Here is a 26326-nt window from a genome sequence, read left to right as displayed (position 1 = left end):
GCTTCAGGAGTGGGCTTTCTCCTTTCTCCATGGATTCTGTTGTCAGGGAGTGGCTTCAGGAGTGGGCTTTCTCCTTTCTCCATGGGTTCTGTTGTCAGGGAGTGGCTTCAGGAGTGGGCTTTCTCCTCCATGGGTTCTGTTGTCAGGGAGTGGCTTCAGGAGTGGGCTTTCTCCTTTCTCCATGGTTCTGTTGTCAGGGAGTGGCTTCAGGAGTGGGCTTTCTCCTTTCTCCATGGGTTCTGTTGTCAGGGAGTGGCTTCAGGAGTGGGCTTTCTCCTTTCTCCATGGGTTCTGTTGTCAGGGAGTGGCTTCAGGAGTGGGCTTTCTCCTTTCTCCATGGGTTCTGTTGTCAGGGAGTGGCTTCAGGAGTGGGCTTTCTCCTTCCTCCATGGGTTCTGTTGTCAGGGAGTGGCTTCAGGAGTGGGCTTTCTCCTTCCTCCATGATCCTGTTGTCAGGGAGTGACTTCAGGAGTGGGCTTTCTCCTTCCTCCTTGGGTCCTGTTGGTTGAACTCAGACTGTTGGGGGTTGAGTACACTTAACCTGCTGAACTCTCTCTCCAGCCCCTGTATTTTCTTAGCAGCTTGGTGTGTGCTACTTCAGTTTGTGTGTCTTTGGTAATCACATAGTTTATTTAGAAAGGTGACTATTCAAGTGTTTGTTCACCTATCGAGTCATTTGCCCTTTAATGTTACTGTGTAGGTCTTTATGTATTCTGGGAAGAAATATTGTCATATATACATTATGTATGGTTTTCTTACAGTTTGCTGTATCTTCTCCATTTTCTCGTGGTCTTTAGATTAACCGATGCTTTTGTAATTTTTTTCCTTTATAAAAATTTCAATCTGGATGAGGGGGTAGAAGGGTGGACTCAGACCCTCAGAAGCTGGGGTTACAGGCACTTGTGATATGCTTGGTTCAAGGTGGCTGGGAACAGAACACAGGTCCTCTGCAAAAGCAGCAAGCATTCTCAGCCACTGAGTCAAATCTCCAGCCCTATTTTTCTTTTATATTCAGTGTATGTTGTGTCCTAAGAAATCTTCACCTATCCACAACTTCTAAAGCTGTTTACCTTTATTTCCTTTTAGAAGCTTTATAGTTTTAATCCTATGGTTGCATGCAATACACACACACACACACACACCACACATGTACATTCTTAATATGGAAGATAAATCCATTTTATTTACAAAAAAAAAAAAAAAAAAAAGCTCTTTTCCCTTTACACACTTATCCACATGACTCATGAGTATTTGTTGAGAATGTTTTCCTCTTTTCATGGAATTGCTTTGGCAAACGGTGGGGGCAGTAATTAAATGTCCATGTGTTTCTAGAGCTTATGTTCTGTGGCTGTACTTGTTCATATCCCAGTTGCTGGCTGTTTCAATGACTAGCCTTGGTAACAGACGTTATGAGTCTTGGTAACAGACATTGTGAGTCTCCAAGCAAACACTTTATTTTACAATTGTCTTAGACACTTCCAAGGAAGTTTAAAAACAACTTTCCAATTTTACTAAAATGTACATCGAATCAATGAATTGAAGGTAAGCTGACGTGTCTTTTTAAAAAAAAAATCAGTCCTCCAATGTCTAAACATTGTACGTTTCCTTGTTTACTTCCCTTAAAATGTTTTCTCAGCAGAAATTCTTTTGCCATTTTCAAGTCTTGTCTTCTTGTAGGTTTGGGTGAATTTATTATTGAGCATTTTATGGTTCTGTTATGTAAATGCAATTAACTTTAGGTCTTGTTTAATTAACTCAGTATAAACATATGGCCAGTGATTTGAGATGGCCACACCAACTTACGCTATTATTAGAATTCGCAGTACTTTCATGGAAAGAGGCATTTCAGCTATGTAAAATCCCTCTTTCCAGGAAACTACTTTCTGGTAGTCACATAGCCCATATCAGCTTTCCTATGCTTATCTCTGCATATCTTTTTCTGTTCTTTCACTCAATTTATTTTGGTTTTTATACTTTGTTAGACAGCATGCAGTTGAACTGTGCTTTTTTTTGTAGTCTGAAAGCTTCTATTTTAGAAAAAAATTGCTTGTTTATATTTAATGTAATCACTGGTAATGGTTTGACCCCGACATTCTTGCTCTTTCCTAGCTGCTCCATTTGTATTCTTATTTCTTTATGCTTCTTCATTTTGGCTAAACAGATATATATTTAATACATATCGGAATGTTCTATTTATTCTGTTACCTTTTTATGTGTGTTCCCAGTAGTATTTCATTACTGGATGCCTTCTCTGGAATATTTACTATGCAGTCTTAATTTTCTATGTTCTATTTAGTTAGCGTTGCACCATTTCAGACATGCTAGAAAAATTTAAAAAGCTAAAGGCCCATCGACTTCAACTTTCTTGCCAAAGTTGTCACATGTTTTATATTAACATAGGTGCTAACATCTATCCTGTAGGGACTAACAAGGTGGCTCAGTGGTGAAGAAGGCACACTGCTCTTCCAGAAGATCTGAGTTTAGTTCCAGGCACCCACATTGTGCAGCTCACAATCACCTCTGTCTCTGGAGATCTGGCCCCCTCTTCTGGTTTCTAGGAGAACTGCACCTATGGGCTCACCCCTCCCCCAACACATAAATTAAATTAAATGCCTTCCATACAGTGTTATTGTTTTATTTTAAACAATTCTTTCAAGAAAAAAATGGAACTTTCTCATGAATATATACTTGTTCATATCCTTTGTTGTCCCCAGTACATTTCTATTTCTGACTAATATAATTTCCCTGAGCCTTGACATTTTGTTCTTAGCTTTCTTCTCACTTTTAATATGCAATACAAGTGTGCTAGTGGAGTTTTGTAAACTGTCTTTTACTTGAAAATGTGCTAACCCCATCCTCATTTTTGAAGGGTGTCATGTCTAATCAGGACTGAGCTGAAAGCCTGTCTGTCTGTTTGGAGGCTGGCTTTGTTCCAGTGTTATTTTCTGGCTCCCTTTGTTCCTGTGGTGAAGTCAGTTGTCATCTGTCACTGTCCCCACTAATGTGTCTGACACTTCTCTCTGGCTGCTTTAAGACATTCTCTTTAGTGTTTTGGCAGCTTGGCAATGGATGCATGACAATTTGCTTTTAGAAATCTTTTCTGTCTGGTGTAGTGAACAACTTGGATATGTAAGTTAATGTCTGTCTTCAAACATCAGGAATTGGCTGGCAAGATGGGTAAGTGTGTAAAGGTGCTTTCTACCAGGTACCCCCCCCCCATGTTTCATTCTTCCCAAACAGTTCCACCAAGCAGGACCAAGCATTCGAATATATAAGTCTATGAGGGCCACTTTCATTCAAACTACTACACAGAGTGATAGGAGTGGGGGGAGGGAGAGGAAAGGGAGAGGGAGAGAGAGAGGGAGAGAAGGGGGACTGGATGTTGGGGTTGGGGTTATAGAACATACTTCTTTGCCTTCTACTTCATGTCCCACCTACATCCCCAGCTGACTGTTGAGTGCCTGCCCACACTGAGGGTGGGGTCTTTCTCCTATTATTTTGCTGACCCATAGTCAGTCTTCTCAGGCAGTGTGCTTACAGATACATCCAGAAGTATGTTTCCATTGGAGCCTTCAAATCAACACCTCACACCAACCATCATGATGAACAACAGTCTGGTGTTTAATCAGGTGCTGGTGTTGGCTTTGGCATGCTGTCCTGGATGGAGCAGGTGAACAGGATGACAGCTTGACGACCTTTAGACACACAGCCATCGAGCTGTGACTCAACTCCCCTGCATCCTCTCCCCCACACACCCACCCACCCCTGCTTTCCCGCCATTCCCACTCCTTGCTATCACTCCATCCCTTTGCTGGCTGTGGTATTTCCCCAGTTACCTGATGTCATCAAGCACAAGAACCTGTTGCAATGGAATGGTTTTCACTTGGATCAGGGTCACTTTTCCCCTCAAGAGTCAGGTGTTGAGCTAGCTGTGGTGGTGTGCACCTGTAATCCCAGCAATTGGGATTGGAAGCAGGATGGTAGGAGTTCAGGGTCATCCTTAGCTACATAACCAGCTTGAGTCCAGTTTGGGCTTCACGAGAAGACCACGTCTCAGAAAGACTATATGGGAAGCTCTATTTCTGGTGATCCTCCTAGGACACAAGCTCTGCTTGGAAACCTTGACCTACCTTGGCCCACCCACCCTCTTTCCTGGGTATGCTAGACATGAGGTACCTTCAGAGTAAAATTCTACTTATTTCTACTTATTCCTTCTATGGTTTGTATTTTATACTGTAGAGGAAAGCGGGTGAACACTGCTATAGCATCTCTGACACAACTATTTATCTTTGCAGCTTTATCAGCATATACAAATTATACAATGGGTTTCATTGTGACATTTCCATAGATGCATACAATGTATTTTGTTCATATCCACGTATACACCCATCATCCTCTGTGCTCTCATGCCCACTGATTCCCTGTTTCTTCCTAACTAGTTGTTCTTATGTGTTCATGTCTTTGTGGTGAATCAATGAGTTTGGTTAGAGCCATTTAGAGAAACATGGATGCTGGGTTATTTACAGGTATATAAGCAATGTATCGGAGGCTATATAGTCTGATTTTCCTGAGAAAAATGTCTCTCCCTCTCTCAGCAACCATCAGTTGCCTTTATGTTCAATGATGGGGCCTCATGATATCCTCCTGTCCAGCAGCGGTTAACTGTCTGTAAATCATCATCATCATGGTGGAACGCCATGAGCCCTTCCTCTCTGCATGATAAGATGTTGATAGGCACAATATTGTGCAGGTAATGACAGCTGCTAGGAGTTCATTGGTGAGACACCCAAGTCATTCTCAGAAAACAGAGTTCCATAGCAACTGCCCCCCAATCCCTTGTTTTGTTTCCTTCCCCTTTTCTGCAATGTTCCCAAGCCTTGGTGGGAGTGGTCTAGATATCACACTTAGGGGCTGAGCATTCAACAGTCTTCCCCTCTCTGCATGTAGGTCATTTATACATCTGTGCAGTTGCTAATGGAAGCATCTCTAATACAAAGATTTCTAAGGAACTGTCTTAGTTAGGGTCGCTATTGCTGTGATGAAATGCCATGACCAAAAGCAACTTGGAAAGGAGAGAGTTTATTTGGCTTACACCTCTATTCATCACTGAAAGAAATCAGGGCAGGAGCTCAAACAGGGCAGAATCCTGGAGGCAGAAGCTGATCCAGAGGCCATGGAGGAGTGCTACTTACTGGCTTGTTCCTCGTGGGTTTCTCAGCGTACCCAGGACCACCAGCCCACGGTGGCTCCACCAACCCAGGGCTGGATGCTCTCTCATCAATAACCAGTTAAGAAAACACACTACTGGCCTACGTCTTATGAAGGCATTTTCTCAAATGAGGTTCACTTGTCTCAAATGACTATCCTGTGTCCAGTTGACACTAAAGGCCAGCCAGGACAGAAACCACAGTGTGGGCCTCTGAGGATGTGGAATACGTACCAATCCTTTCAGTAGAGAGAAGAAATGTGTGAGCAAGCTATTGCACAGTCAAACTCATGTCTCACCAACACTCTTCTTGCCTTTGCAGAGATGTGTCTGGATGACCCACCAGAGATCCCTAATGCCACATTCAAAGCCCTCTCCTACAAGAATGGCACCATCCTAAACTGTGAATGCAAGAGGGGTTTCCGAAGACGAAATGAGCTGGTCTATATGGTTTGTTTAGGAAACTCCTGGAGCAACAACTGTCAGTGCATAAGCAACTGTAAGTGTCCCTTTTGCTACCTGGATGAGAAGGGAATTAGGGATAAAAGAAGAAAGACTCAAGCTCCCATTAACTTGGCCCAACAGATAAAAATGGTGGACGAGGGACTGGAGAGACAGCTCAGTGGTTAAGGGCATTGACTGCTCTTCCAGAGGTCCTAAGTTCAATTCCCAGCAATCACATGGCGGCTCACAACTATCTGTAATCGAATCTGATGCTCTCTTCTGGTGTGTCTGAAGAGAGCAAATGGTGTACTCACATACATAAATAAATAAGTCTTTAAAAAAATGGTGGACAAATCTATAAATAACAGATTTTAAAGGCTTCTGTAATATCCACTCATCTAACATTACTGATATCTACTTGGTCTTAGAACTAGGCTTGCTAAGTTCTTGACTAAGCCTGGGTCAATCTGATCGATACCAGGATTTTGCTGTTGTCTTCTTCTCTTCCTTGAGTTCAGAATGCTCCTTCACACAGCCTGTTTCTGAACCCAGTTTCTTCTCGATTCTGGAGTGTGCATATATTTTTTTTTCATTGCATATATCCATTATACATAGTACTGTGTTAAATAAGAATATTATCATGCAGGTATACACTGTAGAATGAGCATATTCTGCCCCTACCTAAAACCCCGACTCTTTCCTCTATTCTCCCTCCCCTCCATTATTAACTTTTAGTTTTTTTAGACAGTTTTTTTTTGTACTTTCAGGTCATATAGATATAGTTACATTTAGTTACCTATAGAAAGTCTAGGAACTACGAATGAAAGAAAACATATTTGTCTTTCTGGGGCTGGCTTAATTTGCTTAATATTGTTATCTCTCAGTGCACTCATTTTCTTCTTTATGGCTAAAAAAAATTCATCCTAGCTGAGCTGAGGGTAGTGGCACATGTCTTTAAACCCAGAACTCAGTAGCCAGAGGCAGGTGGATCTCTGTGAGTTTGAAGCCAGCCTGGTCTATAAAGTGAGCTCCAGGCCAATTAGGACAGATGTGTGTGTGTGTGTGTGTGTGTGTGTGTGTGTGTGTGTGTGTGTGCGCACACACACACATATATTAATAAAAATCCAGATATATATTCCACATTTGCTTTAGTCATTCCTCTGTTGTTAGACACCTAGGTGGGTCCCATAACTGATCTGTTGTTCCAATCAGCTTTATTTTTTTTAACTATGAGAATGGAGGGCGTCAGTGAGCCAAACCATGGGTGGAGGGCAGAGTTTAAAGATGACTGCTCTATTGAAGTGCCTGGCTTACTCATCCTTCAACCATCCCCCTTTATCCAAAGCTGGATTTCCATTGTCCCCTCACTGAGATGCTCGCCTGTAACTTCTCTGCCAGTTCTTCACAAGGGCAGATGTTTTCTGACCATTGCCTTAAGAGCACATTTCTCCAACTTGAACTGCTTTGAACCATTTGAGGGGATTGGAAGAGCTAAATAAATGTTGTGGAGTTAGATTACTCCTTCCTGCCATGTGCCACACTGGTGGCACTTGTGACAAGGAATGAAGCCACTGATCCACATGCACACAAGGATTTCCCAGGTTGGATCCAATGCCAATATGCATATAAATATGGATAGGCCAATGCTGGGCTAGGTGTGCTGGCCCCATCCAAGGTGCCCTACTGATCCCCGACTGGCTGGGGTGCTTGAGTACAGCTGATGTGCCTTCTTGCTCAGGGGAGGCAGAATGAAGTCCATAATGGTGGCACACTCCATGTTTTCCCAGAAGGGGAAACGGCAGAGTCTGGGTCGAATGGTAGGTTTCCCAGTCTCCTGTGTATACTTGGGCACCGCAGGGGAACCACTGAGTCAGGAAAGTGGGGGAGGGTGTCCCCCAGTCCACGGGGGTTCCCCCAGTCCACACTTCCCCTTAGGGTGCCCACACGCTGAGCAGGAAGGCAGAGCCCAAGACAGGCAGAACCCAGCTTGATTCAGAGTGCCAAAAGTATGGAGGGGCTGGAAGAAAGCAGGCCTTCTTCAGGAGATTTGGGCACTGCTCTTTAAGACCAGGGAGATGATTCTTGCTTGTTCATACTGGTTTATTTGATAATAGATGTGCCTATATACACTTTATTCATGGTGAGCCAGTGATTAAATACCTTTTGGGGGAAGGAATACCCAGGAAGAGAGGCTCATTAGTTGATGGCTCAGAAATACTTAGATACCTCATTAGCAAGGAGAAGAATTCCAGGTATTTATGCTATGTGGCCCAGTGCCCATGGTTCTCAGTGGAGTGTCATGGTTACATGTTCCAGAGCAGGTAGAGGCAGGTGGGGAATGGCTTCACTCCTGCCATTCTCAGTTCTGAGATTCCTGGGATCTGAGCTTATTCAAGCTTGCTATTCTCATGCCTGACTGGTAACAAGGTCCCCTATGCCCTACACAAGGAAGGCCTTGTTTGTTTATCTTTGCACACTCAGCACAGATACATCCCTGGCATCAGAGAGATGTCCCAGGGTGAATGACAGCACAGACGGCTCTTTTTATTCTGAGCATTTGGGAACTTATTTGTCCTGTTTCTCCCATATTCTCTAGCCCATGACAACTCAAGAAAGCAAGTTACACCTCAACCCAAAGACCAGAAAGAGCAACACACCACAGACATGCAGAGATCAGCACAGTCTGTGCACCCAGAGAACCTTACAGGTAAGACATGCGCCTCAACAACCATCCTCTAGCTGGCTCCTGGAAACTGGCCTCTGGTTACACGGAAAGGATGAACCAAAGGAGGGAGATTAGTCCTGTTCTCAATAGGCGGGTAGGATTCATTCTCCTCCTCTCAGAATTCCATGCAGATAACAGCATTGTCAGTTGTTGGCAGACTCACTGCTTAGCATTTCAAGCCACTCTTTCTGATTGTAACGTAGGATCCTACAGATTCAATTCAGTTCATAAGCACGTGTTGGCAATATCTCCAATCTAGGCACCACCCACCGAAGAAAGCAGTTGAATAAACAAGGGCCCCTGCCCTTACGAATCTTTCCTATTTTCTCTTAAGCACAAACCAATGAACTTGGAGCAAAACCATTGGTATCGATTTGCCTTTTACAGTACAGAGTTGTAAAATAATAGTCCCAGACACTTATTCACTACTCAGTGAAGTGTGGATGAGTGGACTCTGTATCTACCCACACTTTCCCAGTAATGATAATACTTAAATTAAGCCACGATGTCAAGAAGAGATTGCTAGTGTAAGACCTGAGATTTGTAGGGACCAGTGAGCTATAAGAAGACCCCATAATTTTATGATAAAGTTATGATAAAGTTAGCCTTACAAAGAACTTTATTATATGTTATATAATCCCATTTGAACCCAAAGCTGAGTGACTCAGAGAACAGGAAGAAATTCCTTGATTATCAAAGAAACTAAGACACAGAGCCTTGAAATGGTTTAGCTAAAGTCACATCACAGAGTGGAAGCAAGACCTCTAGTCCCTCTTTCTTTGGAGAGCTTATTTTTAGCTACTTAAAAATTAATCACAGCATCCAATGTGTGTGTTTGAGGGGAGTCCAATATAGAAGCATTATTGCAATGTGATGTTTTCAGTCCCTTTTCTCTCCCAGCTCCGTCCTGGAATAATGTTTTTCAAATAAATAGATTTAATGTTTTCTCTTCTCTCCTGGTAACTAGTGCCAACCTCTACAGATACAGAAAGGTCTCTGTTGGTGGGGTGTCAACATTTGTTCTTATTCAAGAGACCATCAGATGAACTGGGCATAGTTGTACATGTCTGTAATCCTAGCATTTGGGGAGCAGAAGCAGGAGGATGAGAAGTTCAAAGCCATCCTGAACTGTATGATACCCTCCTCACCCCCAAATAACGAGGGGGGAAGGGGGAGGGGGAGGGGGATGGAGATGGAGATGTGGATGGGGAGGAAAAGAAAGAGGAGGGAGGGGAAGGGGGAGGAAGAGGAAGGGGAAGAAGAACAGGGAGAGGGAGAGAGAGGGGACAAGTTGTTTCTAGCTGAGGGATGTTTTATAAATTGTCATAGTTTGGGGTTTAAAGAAAAAAAATCAAATTCAAACAGGTTTTGTCAACTATGATGTTTCTAGATCTTGAAATAATAATTTGTTATTATTATATATGAAAACAGCACTCAGCCCCCAATGCTGTTACGCAAAGTGCAATGTAACAGAAAATGGCTCAGGTCAGGGACATCGAGCTTCCTGTGGGGGCAGAGAGTTTGTATGTGGTTCTTTGGGGGGTTGTTTTGGGTACTTGAGTGTTTTGAAAATCTGGAAGATTCTAAAGCTATGAGAAATTTATGATCCAGAGTTTGACATCATGTATAGTTCGGTCTGATTAGATGGAGAGCCATTGGTAAGGAGTTACGAGATTAATTCAGAACAGGCCATGATCTCTGCAGCCAAAGTTCAGCCAACCCTGGATTCATTCCAGTGAGTGAGAAGTTGCTGGGAGTAGGGTCTTGACAGGGTCAATGTCGGTCATGCTTCAGCTGTGGTTTAATCAAAGATCATGATCCATTTCTCTGAGATTCTCTCAGTGTCTCCCTTCCTCCAGATGTTAACTTTGTCCTTGGTCAGCTCCTGCAAGTCCCAAGCTGACTACTAACTGCTATTCAGATTTGTTCCTCATAACATATCCAGCAGCCTCACAGAGAGTTTGGACCATCTGCTCCACCTGGCTGCTGTCTCTCAGCAGAGAGCCTTGGGGTCTTTGCAGCATGGGTCAAATGAAAAGCACATTCCCCCTGTGCTCTCGCAAGCATCCTCTCTTTACCTGCCGCCCCCACTCCCGGTCCACCTTCTTCTGTCCTTCTCACCTAATCAACTATCTGACCCTTGTAGGAATGACCACCATGTGACTTTTTCTGGGGAGACCTGAACAAACATCACTTGATAGAGCACTGCCCTCAAACTAAAGAAACGATTCCACCCAAGTATCATGTAGTGAGCCAATGAATTCATTGGGCTTACTCTTGGGAGCAAGGATAGCTCAAATTCAGCTGCATCATCAGAAACCCCACCCAAACATGGATGAAAACTCTTGAAAGCTGCATGTCTGGAGCTCCCTATAGGACTGGCAGAAGGCTCCAATAGTTTTGAGTCTTCTTTCCCTCAGTCGTTGTTTATGTAACAGTAAGGGAAGGGGGCAGTGAGTTGCAGGAGCATCCTGACATCTGTGGGGTTTGCTTTTTTTTTTTTTTTTTTTTTTTTTTTTTTTTTTTTTTTGAGACTTAAGGATCCCCCCTCCAAGAGGGAATATTCCAACTCAGAGGAAAAAGCTGCACAACTGTGGGTTCCATGCCTTCCTAATGCCTACATTGCTGACAGCTGGATTCTATCAACACTTGTAGGTTTGGTGAAAGAAAGACAAGTGAATAAGAACTGGGGTCCAGTTTTAGCCACCAGAGTTGCTCTGGGTGAAAGAAGTAACCTAGAGGCACTCACTGTGCCTTCCCAAACTTGCCTTCAGAATTCTTTTCCTCTTCCAGGTCACTGCAAGGAGCCCCCTCCATGGGAACATGAAGATACCAAGAGAATCTATCATTTCGTGGAAGGACAGAGAGTTCACTACAAGTGCATGCAAGGATACAAGGCTCTACAGAGAGGTCCTGCTACCAGCATCTGCAAGATGATGTGTGGGAAGACAGTATGGACTCAGCCCCAGCTCACATGTGTAGATGAAAGAGAACACCATGGATTTCTGGGTAGGTTGTTCCTTTCATATGTCCTTCCCATTCTTTCCTCATCTGGACCAAGGTAAGACTCCACACTGCCATGGGATCTTGGGAAAGCCACTTGACCTTCTAGGTCCCACCTTTTAAGACACATGACATGAGGTCCCCTTAACTCTACCTAGAGATGATTAAAGGCAGGGAAATGAGGATCTCACCAGTGCTCTGAACCATACAGGATGCTGTCTCTTGGATAAAATACTATCCTGTATCTATTTGAGCCTGAATTTCCATAACTTCTGACCAACACCAAAATATCCCATTGTTCACAAGGGAAAGTTCAGCATCATGCCCACATGTCTCTTCTTTGTACCTTGTATATGTCATTTGCACTGCATTCCATTGTCATTAAAGTCCCTTGTAAAGGTCCCCTCGATCTTCGATTAAAAAGTACAAGTATGTGGGAAGTGGTTTGCATCAGCATGTGTTTTCCCATGCCCAGTCCTGCTTACTTACCTGTCTGCGCTGAGGTCTTCAGCCATCTTTGTTTGAAATCTTACTACTTCCATAATGAAAAGCTACCCATATTCTCTCATGAGTTTTCCTGGTTTCTTTGCCTACTGTCATCTGTCACATTTCATGACTTCCTCCGTGGTTCTCTCGGGATGCTCTTTGCTTCTCATAACTTGCCTCCAGTGAGCCACCCCCATGGCCAGGGCATGTCAATAATCTTCCTTGAAAGAGGTGAAATGGCAAAGACCCTGGCTGTCTGAGTTAGAGTTAATATCGCTGTGATGAAACACTATAATCAAAAGCAACTTGGGGAGGAGAGGGTTTATTTGGCCTACATTTTCACACCATTATTTATGATGGAAGGAAGTCAGGAAACGGCATGAACCTGGAGGCAAGAATCGATACTGGGGCCATGGAGGAGTACTGCTTATTGGCTTGCCCCTCATGGTTTGCTCAGCCTGCTTTCTTATACAACCTAGGACCACCAGCCCAGAGGTGGCTCCACCAACAATGGGCTGAGTCTTCTCACATCAATCACTTACTAAGAAAATCCCCTACAGGCTTGCCTACAGCTCAATGTTATGGTAGTGTTTTCTCAGCTGAAGTTCCCTCTTCTTCAGTGACTCCAGCCTATGGCAGGTTGATGTAGAACTAGCTAGCACACTGGGTCACTGATCACAAAGGAACGGTCAAAGCTCCATTTGTCTCCATTTGGTGGTGGTGGTTGTGGGGTGTGTGTGTGTGTGTGTGTGTGTGTGTGTGTGTGTGTGTTGTTCTGACCCATTTCCAAGTCAAGGGTAGAATCCAGGGCTCAGTCCAAAGCCTGGAGAGAAAGATTCCATAGATAGCCACTGTCAGGGTAGAATTCCCCTTTACACGCTTTTCTATGGCACCTTAACTGCTTTTAGTGCCCCTGGTGTGGAACTGTGTCCCAGAGACATGCCCCAAAAAGGTGCCAATGCCTTAGCAGGTGTATCGGGGGCCAGGAACCCCAGATGGTGGGTGGAGAAAGGCATTAGATCCCATATCACCATCTTTTGCTCTAAATATAATGCTTTCTTTCTTCTGCAGCTAGTGATGAATCTCAAGGAAGCAGAAATTCTTTTCCTGAGACTGAGACTTCCTGTCCCATCAGCACCACAGGTATGGAGAGAACATCCACAAACAGACACTTGGCCACCAGGCAAGGGCAGACAGTGGCTATACAAGCATCTCAAGTGATGAATACAAAGAGGAGGGGAAGCCAGCCCTAGTTGCTTCCTTCTTCTTCAAAGCAAGGATATGGCCATAGCAACATAATCAATCCAAGGCAGTCTGGGAAGATGGTTCAGTTGCCATAGCAACAAAATCAACCCAAGGCAGTCTGGGAAGATGGTTCAGTTGCCATAGCAACAAAATCAACCCAAGGCAGTCTCGGAAGATGGCTCAGTTGCTAAGGTGCTTGTCATGCAAAGCACGAGGACCTGAGTTTGATTCCTCAGAAACCACACTCAATTTTTTAAAATAGCTATGTTAAGGCAGTGATTACCTATAATCCTAGCACCGAAGAGGCAGAGACAGCTTGCTGGCCATCAGCTAGTGTAGCTGAACCAATGAACTTCAGGTCCTGTAAGAGATCTCATAAAACAAGGTAATCAATTAAGAAAGATATCCGATGTTGACCTCTGGCCTCCATAGGCTCATGTGCATGGGTACGTGCACACGCACACACACACACACACACACACACACGAATATGTACACCCTCTCCACACACACAAACAATCTAAGGAAGGAGAAACCACAGGACAGAGGTTTAGGTCTCCAGACAGATTCTGCTCACCTGGTCCCTCACATCCCTTCCCCCAAGGCTAACCTACTTGGGGAAGTCCCTCCTCTCCCAGCCTCATGCAGTCCTATGCTGGCCATAAAATAAGTATCCACTCATCTCTCTTTTCCACAGACTTCCCACAACTCACAGAAGCAACTACAACTACAACTATGGAGACCTTCGTGCTCACAATGGAGTATCAGGTAGCAGGTGGGCCAGCTCATTTTGTTTACAGACAAATGGTGCAGCCAAGACCTGGGTAGTTTGTCTGGTTGACATGACCCCTTCTTTCACTAATGTGTCTAAGGGTAGACCATGACTTTAATTGCTATCGTTGCTCAAAATCCCATGGATAAGATGTTGGGAGTTGTATCACCTACCTTTTGCGTTGCTGTGACCAAAAGCCTGACAAAACCTACTGAAGGAAAGAAAGGTTTGTTCTGACTCCCAGGTCCGGGATCCAGTCCATCACTATGGGGGACCCACAGCAGTGGGAGACTGAGCAGCTGGTCACAGTGCATCTGTGGTTAAGAAACAGAGAAAAGCTAGCCATGGTGGTGTATGCCTTTAATCCCAGTACTTGGAAGGCAGAGGCCAGCTTGGTCTGAACAGTGAATTCCAGGAGACCCAGAATGACAGTGAGAACCTGTTCCAAGAAAGAAAAACAGAAAGAAAGAAAGAAAGAAAGAAAGAAAGAAAGAAAGAAAGAAAGAAAGAAAGAATTTTTTTTAAAGAGAAAGATAAAAGCTTGTACTCAGCTCACTCTCCTTTTTGGAGCCCATGGAATGGGGCCCCACTTTTAGAGCAGGTCTCCCTATCAGCATTTAACATAATTTGGATAACCTCTCATAAACATGCCCAGAGATTTATCTCTAATGTGACTCTAGAACCTGTCAATCAACATACACCAAGAGTATCATCAGAGTTAAACCTTAAACAGCCCCAATCCAGTTTCTCCCATATACATCTGCAAGAACAATGTCCCCCGAACTTTAGTGAGGGACAAAGCAAAGACCCAGGGAGAGAAAAAAATAATGTCCATAAGCACCTCAGTTACCCTGGTAGGAGGCAAAAACAGGCCCCAGAGCTACACCTTCCTGGACCACTGAATAATAGCGGGTTCTGGGAGCTTCCCGAGTCAGCATTTGGGAAGTGTGAGCAATTCTAGGAGATAGCAGTGTGTTCAGGATTTCTTATCTTCTTTCAACATTTCCTTCATGAAAGACGCTGCTAGTGAGGACTGTCCTCTGGGCCCTCCTCAAGTTGAGCTGTACTGTCCGGAGAAGTACCAGCCTCTTTCTACGGCTGTTCCTTCCATGCCCCCTCTGCTCTTTGAAGGCTCCCTGAACCTTCTAAGAAATCCCCAGGGAGAGGAGGGAATAAAGGAGAACCTGTAGGCTCCAGCTGTTCAGGATGTCCTTGCTCACCTAGGGAATTTTCTTACCTCATCTATGGATCCAGCCTTTCACCCAGGGCCTCCCCAAAGCATGGCCCCAACCTGAACTCCCTCTCTGTCTCTTGACAGTGGCCAGCTGCATCTTTCTGCTCATCAGCATCCTCCTCCTGAGCGGGCTCACCTGGCAACATAGATGGTAAGTCCAACACTGGAAGGACTTAGCACTCCAATGTCTGGTCCCTGGCCTGAATATTGCCCAGAACTTGACCTCAGCCGACAGGCTGGGAAAATAGCTTCCATGCAAGCACAAGACTTATGTTCAATCCCTAGAAGCTTTGTTAAAAAAAAATTGAATGTGGTGGCATTTATCTATAATTGAATAATTCCAGAGCTGAGGGGGCAGGCAGAGATGGATCCCTCATACTCTCTGGCCAGCCAGCCTAGTGAAACTGGTGAACTCCACGTTCATCAGGACTGTTTCAAGAGTAATGTGAATAGTAAGTATCTTAAGGAACAATACTCTAGATTTGACTGTAGTTTCCACATGTATTTGTTCCCTGACACAGGTACTCTTACTGAATGTGTATGCCCGGTACTGAGTGGGTCACATTAGCAAACATCAACCCTGTTCTCAGAGATCTGTGCTGTTTAGAGATCAGGAAAAGCCAGACTACCCAAATGTGCAGAGAGCAAGAGTTTTAATCCTATTTAGATATCTTCAACCTTGCTATCCATCCACCAGGGCTTTACCAAGATTGCTGGAACAGACCATGCCACCCCTCCCTTCCCAACTCTACCAATCCTCTGCTAAAACCCAGCATGGGTAGCGAGGGATGGAGAGAGGAGCCGGGGACCGTGGCTAGACCAGGCTTGATGATGTGGATGAAGGTTGCTGGGTATTCACAAGGCTTACAAACAGTTCTCAGCATTTAGTGTTAATGCAGTGAAAAGCTCCTGGGTAGCAGGAGCAGGGGAGGCTCTGTATTCTGGCTGTGTCTGTGTGTCTAGCTGACTTGGGGTTCCCTCGGGTTTTAGGCCCTAAGTATCTTGGTCAGTGATATCTATCCATGGCTCATATAATATCTTCTTAAGGATAAACAATTTTTCAAGCCATGATTAAGTAAAGAGTTTTGTGTGATACAGAAACCAGAAATCAGAAATCTAGGTAAACACACATACTTGTGTGCAAACACACACACACACACACACACACACGCATGCACACACGCATGCACGCATGTGCACACACACATTGGGGGTTGGGGGAGGACTATATATGGTGGTACATTCCATTGGTTTCAGCACTCAAGAGCTGGAGGCAGGAAGAGCATGAGTTTGAGTTTGAGAACAGCTGTGTTGCATAGAAAATCCCATGTCAGACTTAGCTACATAGTGAGACCTGTCTCTAAATGAATGAATCAGTAACATGTGGAGGGATGTAGTTCAGCTGGCAGAGTGAGTGCTGAGCATGCTCACCAAGCCCGAGTTTGATCACAGCACCATAACAGGTACAGCGGCATATACCCCTAACCCCAGAACTCAGGAGCAAGAAGCAGGAGATCATCCTGGGCTGTACGAGATCTTATATCAAAAAACTAAACACCTTGTTTAAAGAAAAAAAAGAACTTAAGAATGTAAAACCATCTTGAGAAAAGCCAAATCCACCCTCATCAGAGTCAACTGTGACAGATATTCTTTGTTTCATTTCCTGCCGTTATGACAAAACACCCCAACAGAAGCAACCTAAAAGAGACGGAGCTTATCTGACTTACAGGTCCAGGATGGATGCAGTCCATCCTTGTGTGGCAGCTAAGGTGGCCAGAACCTGAAGCAGTTACTCTTACACACCCTCCATCACAAGCAGGGAGCAATGGATTAGTATGCACACTCATACCCAGTTCACTTCCTCTTTTTATACAGTCTAGAACCCAAACCCATTTAAGCTGGGTCTTCCCCCAACCGATTGTAGTAATGAAGACAATCCCCTGCAGCCATGCTCACAGACAAACTAATCTAGGTAAACCCCCACTGAGATTCCCTTTTGGGAACTTTAGGTTGTGTTAAATTGGCAATTAAAACTAAACCATCACAGTGACAGATGTCAAGGGTATGCCCCTCCTACCGGAGCAGGTTCTGGCCAGCCCTGATACTCTTAAATCTTTAATAACATAGCCATAGGGTAGGTGGGTGGCAATCTTATGTTGCTCATCTGGTCTACTCCTCATTTTTCTCAGGTGGAGCAAGAAGCAGAAGTCATTGAGGTTCAAATGAGAATACCCTGATAGTCATTGTGCTAGAAAGTACTCATAGCCCTGACAGTCTTCCAGATTCCTTAAGGTGTTCTTTTAGAGTTGTGGGAGGTGAAACATGATGTAATGCGCCTGACAGTCTAGGCCCTCAGCACTTGTGAGACCTTCTTCCTGCTCAGAATGAGCATCTACCTGGCATGGACCTTTTCGTCTGGTATCTTGAAGACGCAAACACTCGGAACCAGAGGACAGGGCTCTTCATGAGCAATGAGAGCTTGAGTTTACAGTGTGAAGTAAGAAACTAAGACTGTGTGAGTTCCCCCTAGACTTCCCAGTACCAGGGCCATTACTGAAATATAATCTCAATATAACCCCTTTGGTCAAAGAACTTGTCCAAGAAAACCAAAACAAAACACTTCTGAAATCCCAGCCTGAAGGAGTCTAGCATAACAAGACCCTGTTACAGATGCATAGGTGCCTGTGCTCAAGTTTACACACACTCCCCTATGGACACATAGTTAAAAGTGAGATAGATAGATAGATAGATAGATAGATAGATAGATAGATAGATAGATAGATAGATAGATAGATAGACGGATAGATAGATAGATAGATAGATAGATAGATAGATAGATAGATAGATAGACGGATAGATGGATAGACGGATAGACAGATAGATATGAAAACAAAGTCTACTTTCAAGAAGCTAATTTCATCTAATGCTGCCCTCTTGTGGCCAGTTGGAATTCCTACCTTTGAACTCTGAAAATTTTGGTCTTTGCCAGAGTGCTTTGGTTGTTTTGGGACACTCACTAGGAGCTAGGAGTGTGCACTGGCTGGCTCACATTGGCTATGTTTTCAGAAATTACATGTTTTGTTTTAAATCTTCATCCTGGGAATTGACTCCAAGGCCTTGAAACATGCTAGATAAGTGTTCTATTCAGCTACACTTTGAACTGTTTTGTGAATACTTTTCTCTTTTTCTGCATCTTTTTTAAAAAAGATTTATTTGCTTATTTATTATATATACAGTGTTCTGCCTGCACTTATGCCTGCAAACCAGACGAGGGCATCAGATCCCATTACAGATGGTTGTGAGCCACCATGTGGTTGCTGGGAAGTGAACTCTGGAAGAGCAGACAGTGCTCTTAACCTCTGAGCCACTCCCCCCAGCCCTCTTTCTCTGCTTCTTAATGTTGATTTTTGGGTGGGATTAGAGCATTTGCATGCATCTGGAAGTCAGGAGATAACTTCTGAAGATTGGTTCTCTTCTTCAGTAACCAGGCTTGGTACCAAACTCCTTTGCCCCCCTGAGACATCTTTCTCTCCCTGTTGGATTGTTGGGTTTTGTGTATTTGATTTGGTTTAGAGCAGTGGTTCTCAACCTTCCTAATGCTATGACCTTTTAATGCAGTTCCTTATGTTGTGGTCACACCCAATGATAAAATTATTTTTGTTGCTACTTCATAACTGTAATTTTGCTGCTGTTATGAATTGTAAGGTAAACAGCTATGTTTTCCAATGGTGTTAGGCGACCTCTGTTTAGGTGTTTTTAGACAGAATTTTACTTTGTAGCCCAGGATGCACTTGTTTTCACTGTGTAGCCCAGGATGCCCTTTTTTTTCACTGTGTAGCCCAGGCATCTTTGAACCGACCTATCACACAATTTTGTAAGTGTTGGGACTAGTGATATACCTGAACACTAGGTGTGGTGTGTGTTTATGCAATGGAACTACTCAGCCATCTTCCTGGATCTGGTTGTTAGACATCCCCAGCACACACCTGCTTGGAGCTCTGGCCTGTGACGTTCCAAGTGAACTAGGTTACTGTAGTTCTGTAAGTTTAATATACCATTAGAAAAATCTGTTTCTGATGCTGAAAAAAATAGACCAGTAAAGTACTTTTCTTATGAGCATAAAGCCTGACTCAAGCCCAGAACCCACATAAAAAACAAAAAAACATAAAAACAAAACAAGCAAACAACAACAGCAGCAACAACAACAACAACCACTGAGCACAGTGGGCACTTATGATCACAGGGCTGGAGAGGCAGAGACAAGGAGATCCCTTGCTCACGGGGGACAACCAGCCTAGCCTTCTTGAAAAGTTCCAAGCCAGTAAGAGACTCTGTCTCAAAAATATCCGTACAGCTGGCTCCTGAACAATGACAGCCAAAGTTGTTCTCTGGTTTCCACATGTAACACATACACACACACACACACACACACACACACACACCTTAGTTGTATCAACCATACAAGTTTTTTGCTACAAACATACATTCACTGAATACCAACGACTCCCATCATTGCCAAACATCCACAGGCCAGCTCTAGGTAGCAGCAAGGAGTTTCCACTTACACCAATCACTCAGTATGTTTAATGTGACTCTTATCCCAACTCAGCAGTTACTATTCCACACAACTGAATGAGGAAAAGCCCACAACTGCCAAGTGTTGGATGTTATACCATGGGCCACAGACATGCACAATTCAGCCCTGCTTCTGGGAACTAGTAGACTGGAAGAGGGAAAAAGCCCTTGAAGTTTTTTTGTGGTGCTGGGGATATAGGTCAGTAGTAGAATGTTTTCTTGGCCCTGGGTTCAATCCTTAGTATAGGAGGAAAAGAGAAATGGAAGATATGGAGGGAAGGAGGAAGGGAGAAACAGAGGGAGACTTGTTAAAAGTCTAATATAGAAATATGTAAACAAGAACATTTAATCTACATGGGATCCAAAGACAGCTTACTGAGCTGATGGCCTCTGAAGTGTCAGATAAAACAAGGCAAGAAATAGCTGGGGTGCCTATGGGATTGTGAGATCATGTGGTGATGTCTGGGAGAAGGTTGGGTTACAGGATGTAAAATGAATGGGGACCATGGCCACAATGATACCACACTGCTCAGATGGAAAGAAATACTGTCGTGGAAGATGAGGCTACATTGAGGAGCTGTGACAAGATGCTGATGTGACAGTATCTCAGGTCACCTCACCTAGGGGAGAAACAGTAACCCTAGGTGATCTGTATGCCATGTAGAGGCCAGGTTTACCATGGGCAATGTGCCAGCAATTTGATTGCATTGCGATGAAATAAATGTGAATAGAAGTCGATGGTTGTGACATTGTGGGTCTGTGGATGGATCTGACTGAATGGAGAAAACGAACCAAGAGGTCCAGAAAAGAACTGAGCAAATTAGTATGATTGGTAAGCTAAATAAAATTAGGGATGAAGTGTTCCGAGCCCCTCCGTGTCCCCTTCGCCCCCGAAAGAGACATGAGAGGCAGTGTTCGGGTGGTTACCACAGCGAGGCTTTATTCTTGTATAAGCAGAATCGGAAAGACGGAAAGCCCGGAAAAGGCACTGCTTATATACACCCTAGAGTGGCGTGTTCACTTCTGATTGGCTGTTCACTCATTACCCATAATACGCCCTGGGATGGGCAGTGACTTTGGTGCGCTTTTTGCCTTTTGCACCTGCACAGTCAGTTGTTTACTAGTGGGAGGACAGGATGCCCACGCCATCTTGTAATGGCGAATGTTGTTATGCTCCCAACAATGAAGGATGAGTCAGAGAGGGGCCCTGGGTTTCTGAGATAGGGAGCCTCTGTAATCACTAGATCCTACCATGAAATGTAAAGTGGGAGTCTCAAGCAATATGCCCCTAAGAGGTTAGCCACAAAGCACAGCCCAGTAGGACATCTACTTGCTCAGACCCACTCAGCTCTATATCTCTACCAGCTGGAGTTAGCTTCAGTGTGAGATGACTTTTTTGTCTTGTTTTGTTTTTTCTCAGAACACTGGGCTGAATTACCAATGCACAGAGCAGAAACTGGGTGGACAGCCCCTGGAGAAGCCTTGAGGCTGGTTTTTGTCAGGTGGGAAGATAATAAGATCTGAGGTAGAATTCAAAGTTAGAATCTCAGCTAGGGGTCAAGGGGACTGTTCAGTTCACATGGGCTTGGGTGTTGACCGTGCTATTCTTAGTATACCATGGCACACATGGCTGTGACAGGGTTAATCTTCTTCCAGGAGGAAGAGTAGAAGAACCATCTAGCAAGCCAGAAAAGTCAGAGCCCAAAAGAAGCTGATAGGAAGTCATGAAGCTCAAGCAAAATCTGAGAAGACAAACATTCACTCAACAGGTGTTTCCTTTTGATCCCTCGGTTCTAGAAAGTTCTGAAGTCACAGGACATAACAGCACATCAGGAAACACCAACTCCATCATTAAACTGGACTTTGCCATTGAGAAATAGGATCTAACCATTTCAATACAGCAGTTCTAAAGCTTTAATGGGAGAGCGAGAGCGGGCTCAACAGTGCTCTGTGTGTTTTGTTTTCATGTATATATGTTGATGAGAGCTGAGGTGGTATGGGCACTTTTCATGCAATATATATTATAGAGAAAGTAGCTTTAGGTTGACTTCACTGTTAAGACCCAATTTGGAAAGCCCAAGTAAAGCCCAGCACTAATATAAATAATCCCTCCCCCTGCTCCTCCTCCCTCTTCTTCCTCCTCTTTCTTTTCTTCCTCCTCTTCTTTCTCCTTCTCTTCCTCCTCTTCCTCGTCTTCTCCTCATCCTCCTCCTCCTCTCCTCCTTCTCCTTCCTCTTCCCCTCTCCCTACCCACCCCCACCCATCCACTTTCCTTCTTCCTTTCTGGTCTTACAAGCTCATCCTAGCTATGTGCGTGGCTGGCTCCTTTCTCAACCTCTGTTTGCCTAACTGGTTCTTCTGATTTCATCACTTACTGATCAGCCTTTAAAACTCTGGGCTGGCAAAAATGACTCAATGTTTTTAGCTCAATCCCAGCAGGAAACCCCCCTTTCATTGAAGCTTCAGTTTTGACATCCTGAAGAACAGAAACCGTGGTCGAACAATTTTCAGATAACATCAAAACAAAGTGGAGAAGCTGTGGGAGCTATGGAGCTTCAATATTCAGAAGCCTGTTTCTAGGGTTAGTGCCAGGAGCAGAAGCTAAGGGAAGTCCCAGGACATGATCTCTACACATCAGATGCTCTACTAGCAGGCCACAATAAGATCTGGTTTCTTGGGGACTGCTGTCAACTGTATTCTTAATTTAGCCTGCACTAATCTGATGCTTACAGGAGAACACACAAGGTGCAGGTATGTACTTTGTACCTATCATGAAAACACTGGAAAGAAACAAATACTTTTAAGTTTACAGAAGGGAGGAAGGAAGAAGGAAGCAGAGATGGTAATTATACAAAAGATTACTATAGACTGGATATCTTGGGCATCCTCACACACACACCCCAACATCCCCTCCAGATCACCAGGAAGCCTTGTGAAAACAGACTGCAGAGCCAGCCTGTCTCTGAGTCAGTCAATGTAGAATTTGGATTTCTCACAAGTTCCTGGGTGGTGTCTTTATGCTGATCTCTAGACCACACTTTATGAGGCACTGGGCTATCCCTGTCTTCTTGCCTCTTCCATTGCTACCAGAAGCAACTGATTTTGATACCTAGGTTCCTGAGAGTGTTCTTATTCACTCTCTTGCATAAAATTTCCTCTCTGATGAGTTGAGTCAGATGTTCATGTTTAACAGTGTTTTAGGGGATTCACAAGAAGCCAAAACTCTCAGTTTTTGTTTCTAAAAAGGCTGGAAAGTATTATGAAAAAATTTCAAAGGTCAAACAGAGCCATTTTGAGTCTTTTATGTGACTAAGTATAAACCAGATTTCTCCTATCTATGGTCTCCCCTTTCCAAAATATATCTTTTGTGGGGGTGTGATAGGAAGGAAAGTTAAATAGAATCTCAAACTACTAATTTTAGAAAAAAAAAAGTTAAAATCTTACTAAAGAGCTGTGGGTAGTGGTACACACCTGTAAGTCCAACAGCACTCAGGAGACTGAGGCAGGAGGAGCACAATGAGTCTGAGGTCAGCTTCACCTACATAGCAAAACCCTGCCATACCCTTCACCCTTTCCATGAAAACAGTCTTACTTGCATAAAATTAACTTTTAATGTATATCTGTGGACTGTGTATGTGCCTGGTGCCCAGGGATGCCAGAAGAATACGTTGGATTTTCCTGGAACAGGTGGTTATGAGCTGCCATGTAGGTGCTGGGACTTAAACCCCTGTCCTCCGAAAAAGCAGCTAGTTAGTGCTCTTAACCACTGAGCCATCTCTATAGTCCCATTAAATTGAATTTAATTATTACTCATTATGGGAGATGGGATTATAATAACAATTTTTTTATAATACTAAGATGTTTAACTATTTTACTCTCCTTCACAAGTGTAGAGTGGAATTTTCTAGAAGGTACATGTATGACATCATCACTCTGGTGTTAATATATAATGGATTTATCTTGTTTATAAAAAATTAATAAATAATATTTTAAACTTTTCTTGGTTTTAGTTTTTAAGATGATTAATATCTATAGATAGTAGTTTACATTAAGAAAGCCTTTGGGGAGCCTCAATAGTTTGGAATGGTTTTAATAAATTTTTAATAGTATAAAGAAGTTCTGGCAAATTATGCTGAAAAGCTGTTGTGGTTTGGATTGGAAAAGCTCCCCACAGACTCCTGCATTCAAACACCAGGTAGTAGTGCTGTTTTGGCTTTTGGAACCTTTAAGAGGTGGGACCTTGCTTATGGAGACAGGTCACTGGCCGTAAACCTTTGAGAGTGACAGCCCAGCCTTACTTTCAGTTTCCCTCCCTGCTGTCCCAGGAAGCCAACATGTAAGGAGTTCCACAACATTGTTCTGCAGCCACAAGTCCCTGCTCCATGTCTTACCCTCTAAAACTGTGAGCTAGAGCTCACCTTTCCTCTCTACGTTGTCTCTACTGATGTTTTGTCACAGTGATGAAAAACGTAACTAAGGTGAAAACAAGATTTGGTTTGGAGATTCATGTGAGCATCCCAGTCAGACTCAGGTACAACTACGATGTCAGAATTATCAAGCTTGAGATGTAAAGCAATGGAAAATGAATCCTTATGACAGAAACTTCAATGGCACCCAGCATCTATTCTTCCCTTCTTTTCATTGGTAATAAAAGCTCCGTGTTTCAGAAGAAAACATCTTGTTGGTGTTCTAGGTAGCCTATATTGCCAATGTGACACAACCTAGAAACATCTGGGATGAGGGAAGCTCAGTTGAAGACTCCCCTTGATCAAATTGTCCTCACTGATGATTGACATGGGAAGGCCCAGCCCACTGTGAACGGCACCACCCATTGGCAGGAGGACTTGGGCTATATAAGCAAACACGATGAGCATGAGCCAGTGAGTAAGCCAATAAACAGTGTTCTTCCATGGCTTCTTCTTTGCTTTCTGCTTGATTTCCCTCAAGGATAGACTGTGACCCAGAAGTATAAGCTAAAATAAACCATTTCTTACTCATAAGTTGTGTTGGTCATGGTGTTTATCTCACAGCAGCAGGAAAGTAAAACAGAACATTTTTCTCCCAAGGCTCATGACATTTGCCAGCCTCCTTTGCAGCTACACACGGCCGTGTAATTAAGCTTTAAACACAGAGACGGGAGCCGAAGCAGTGTGTGCGCTGCCTGAGCTGTGCCTTGAAGAGAATGTAAGTAGCATTTCCTCTCTTAGCTCTTCTTACCAGCAGGCACGTGGCCTCGTGGTGGGAGCTAGAACTCCCAATGGCAAGAAGTCCATTTTAAGTTTGACAAAGGGACAAAGTTGAAGAAGTCTAGGCATTTGTCTGATGCCAGGGAGGTGTTGCAACATGGCTGATTGCATTGGACTGTACTTTGGTCAGAAAAACACTTCAGTTGAGGCCACTATGACTGTTACTTTGTTAGGACAAAATTAATGATCAGTAACACCTGTACTGTTATCAGCTATATACATACCCTGTTCCATACCAAAATTTTTCTTATGGTAATGTTAGCATCAAAATATCTTATGAGTGAAAGAAGAGAGAGAATATCAACATTTGACGTGGAGCAGCAGACTAAAGTAAGTACTTGTGTTGTGTTGAGTGACTCTCTGCCTGAGAGTTCCTCCCCCCACCCCCAAGCAGATAAGTTCACTTGATGAAACTCAGGAGTTCATATGGAGACATTCCCACCACATGGGGTTTCTGGGTAAGTCATGAATGGGAAAGAGAAAGCTTCTTAGCTTCTGGGATTTTTAAAGCCCTTCCTCTTAGTTCCATTCCACTCTTCAAGGGTGAAGGATAGAATACATTTCTTCTTCTGTAATATTACAGATTTGGATTTTTTTTTAGTCTGGTCCCTTGGCCATATATCAAAGCATAATAGTAAGGGGCCAGTGAGATGGATCAGTGGACAAAGGTACTTGCTGCCAAGCCTGACGACTGGAACCCACGTGTTTAGAAGTAGAGACCTGGCTCCATTAACTTATCCTATGAACTCCACGCACACACCATAGTACAGGTTTTTTTTTCCTAACACACACACACACACACACACACACACACGTCAGTTAATTTTTGACATGCTGTGACTTGCTCAAAATCTGGGCATTCCTAAACCTTCCCCTGCTACCTGAGCCCCAATGGGGAAGTGGCCAGAGGCTACTTACCTGAATTCTTACATGTCTGGTTGGTTTTCTCTCCTACAGTTTTACATCCCATCCTTCTCCCCCAAGGCATGGCAATTCTCTATCTTCCTTTCTCTGAATTCCTAGCCCACAAATCTAAAGGTCCCGCCTCAGTCTACCTGCCCAGCCATTGACCATTGGCTCTTTATTGATCAATCAAAACCCAACTGAGGACAAGGACTTTCAGCATTTGTACATGAAGATTTCTGATTTGGGGGCTGCATTAACTCAAAGCATTGGGACCAACCCCCAACACTTATATATTAGAGGCAGAACTTGGGGATACAGGCTTTGTGAATTGGTCTTTGGATAAACCTAACACTACTGGTGACATAGAAGAGGAAAAAAACCTACAAATATGGTTTTTGTTATCAAGACAGTGTCTCACTATGCAGCCCAAGCTAGCCTTGAACTCAAAACCCTCCTGTTTCAGCTTCCTGCCATTTCAGGTATG

At 43.8% G+C, this 26326-nt stretch overlaps 1 protein-coding gene across 1 annotated transcript in view; it reads left to right on the top strand.

Annotated features, from left to right (window-relative positions):
- Positions 1-24933, top strand: part of Il2ra (interleukin 2 receptor subunit alpha) — a 58748-nt gene extending 33815 nt beyond the window's left edge. The window contains exons 2-8 of the mRNA XM_034510817.2: positions 5529-5705; positions 8247-8357; positions 11169-11384; positions 12936-13007; positions 13807-13884; positions 15200-15266; positions 21347-24933. Coding sequence (XP_034366708.1) covers positions 5529-5705; positions 8247-8357; positions 11169-11384; positions 12936-13007; positions 13807-13884; positions 15200-15266; positions 21347-21371 — 746 coding nt within the window. The 3' untranslated portion in view covers positions 21372-24933. The remainder of the gene's footprint in view (positions 1-5528; positions 5706-8246; positions 8358-11168; positions 11385-12935; positions 13008-13806; positions 13885-15199; positions 15267-21346) is intronic.
- The last annotated feature ends 1393 nt before the right edge of the window (positions 24934-26326 follow it).

This window comes from Arvicanthis niloticus, chromosome 8 (assembly GCF_011762505.2).
Source record: "Arvicanthis niloticus isolate mArvNil1 chromosome 8, mArvNil1.pat.X, whole genome shotgun sequence".
In the NCBI taxonomy this organism is placed as follows: domain Eukaryota; kingdom Metazoa; phylum Chordata; class Mammalia; order Rodentia; family Muridae; genus Arvicanthis; species Arvicanthis niloticus.
The sequence above is the reverse complement of the archived record's forward strand: the minus strand, read 5'-3'. Positions and strand labels throughout refer to the sequence as shown.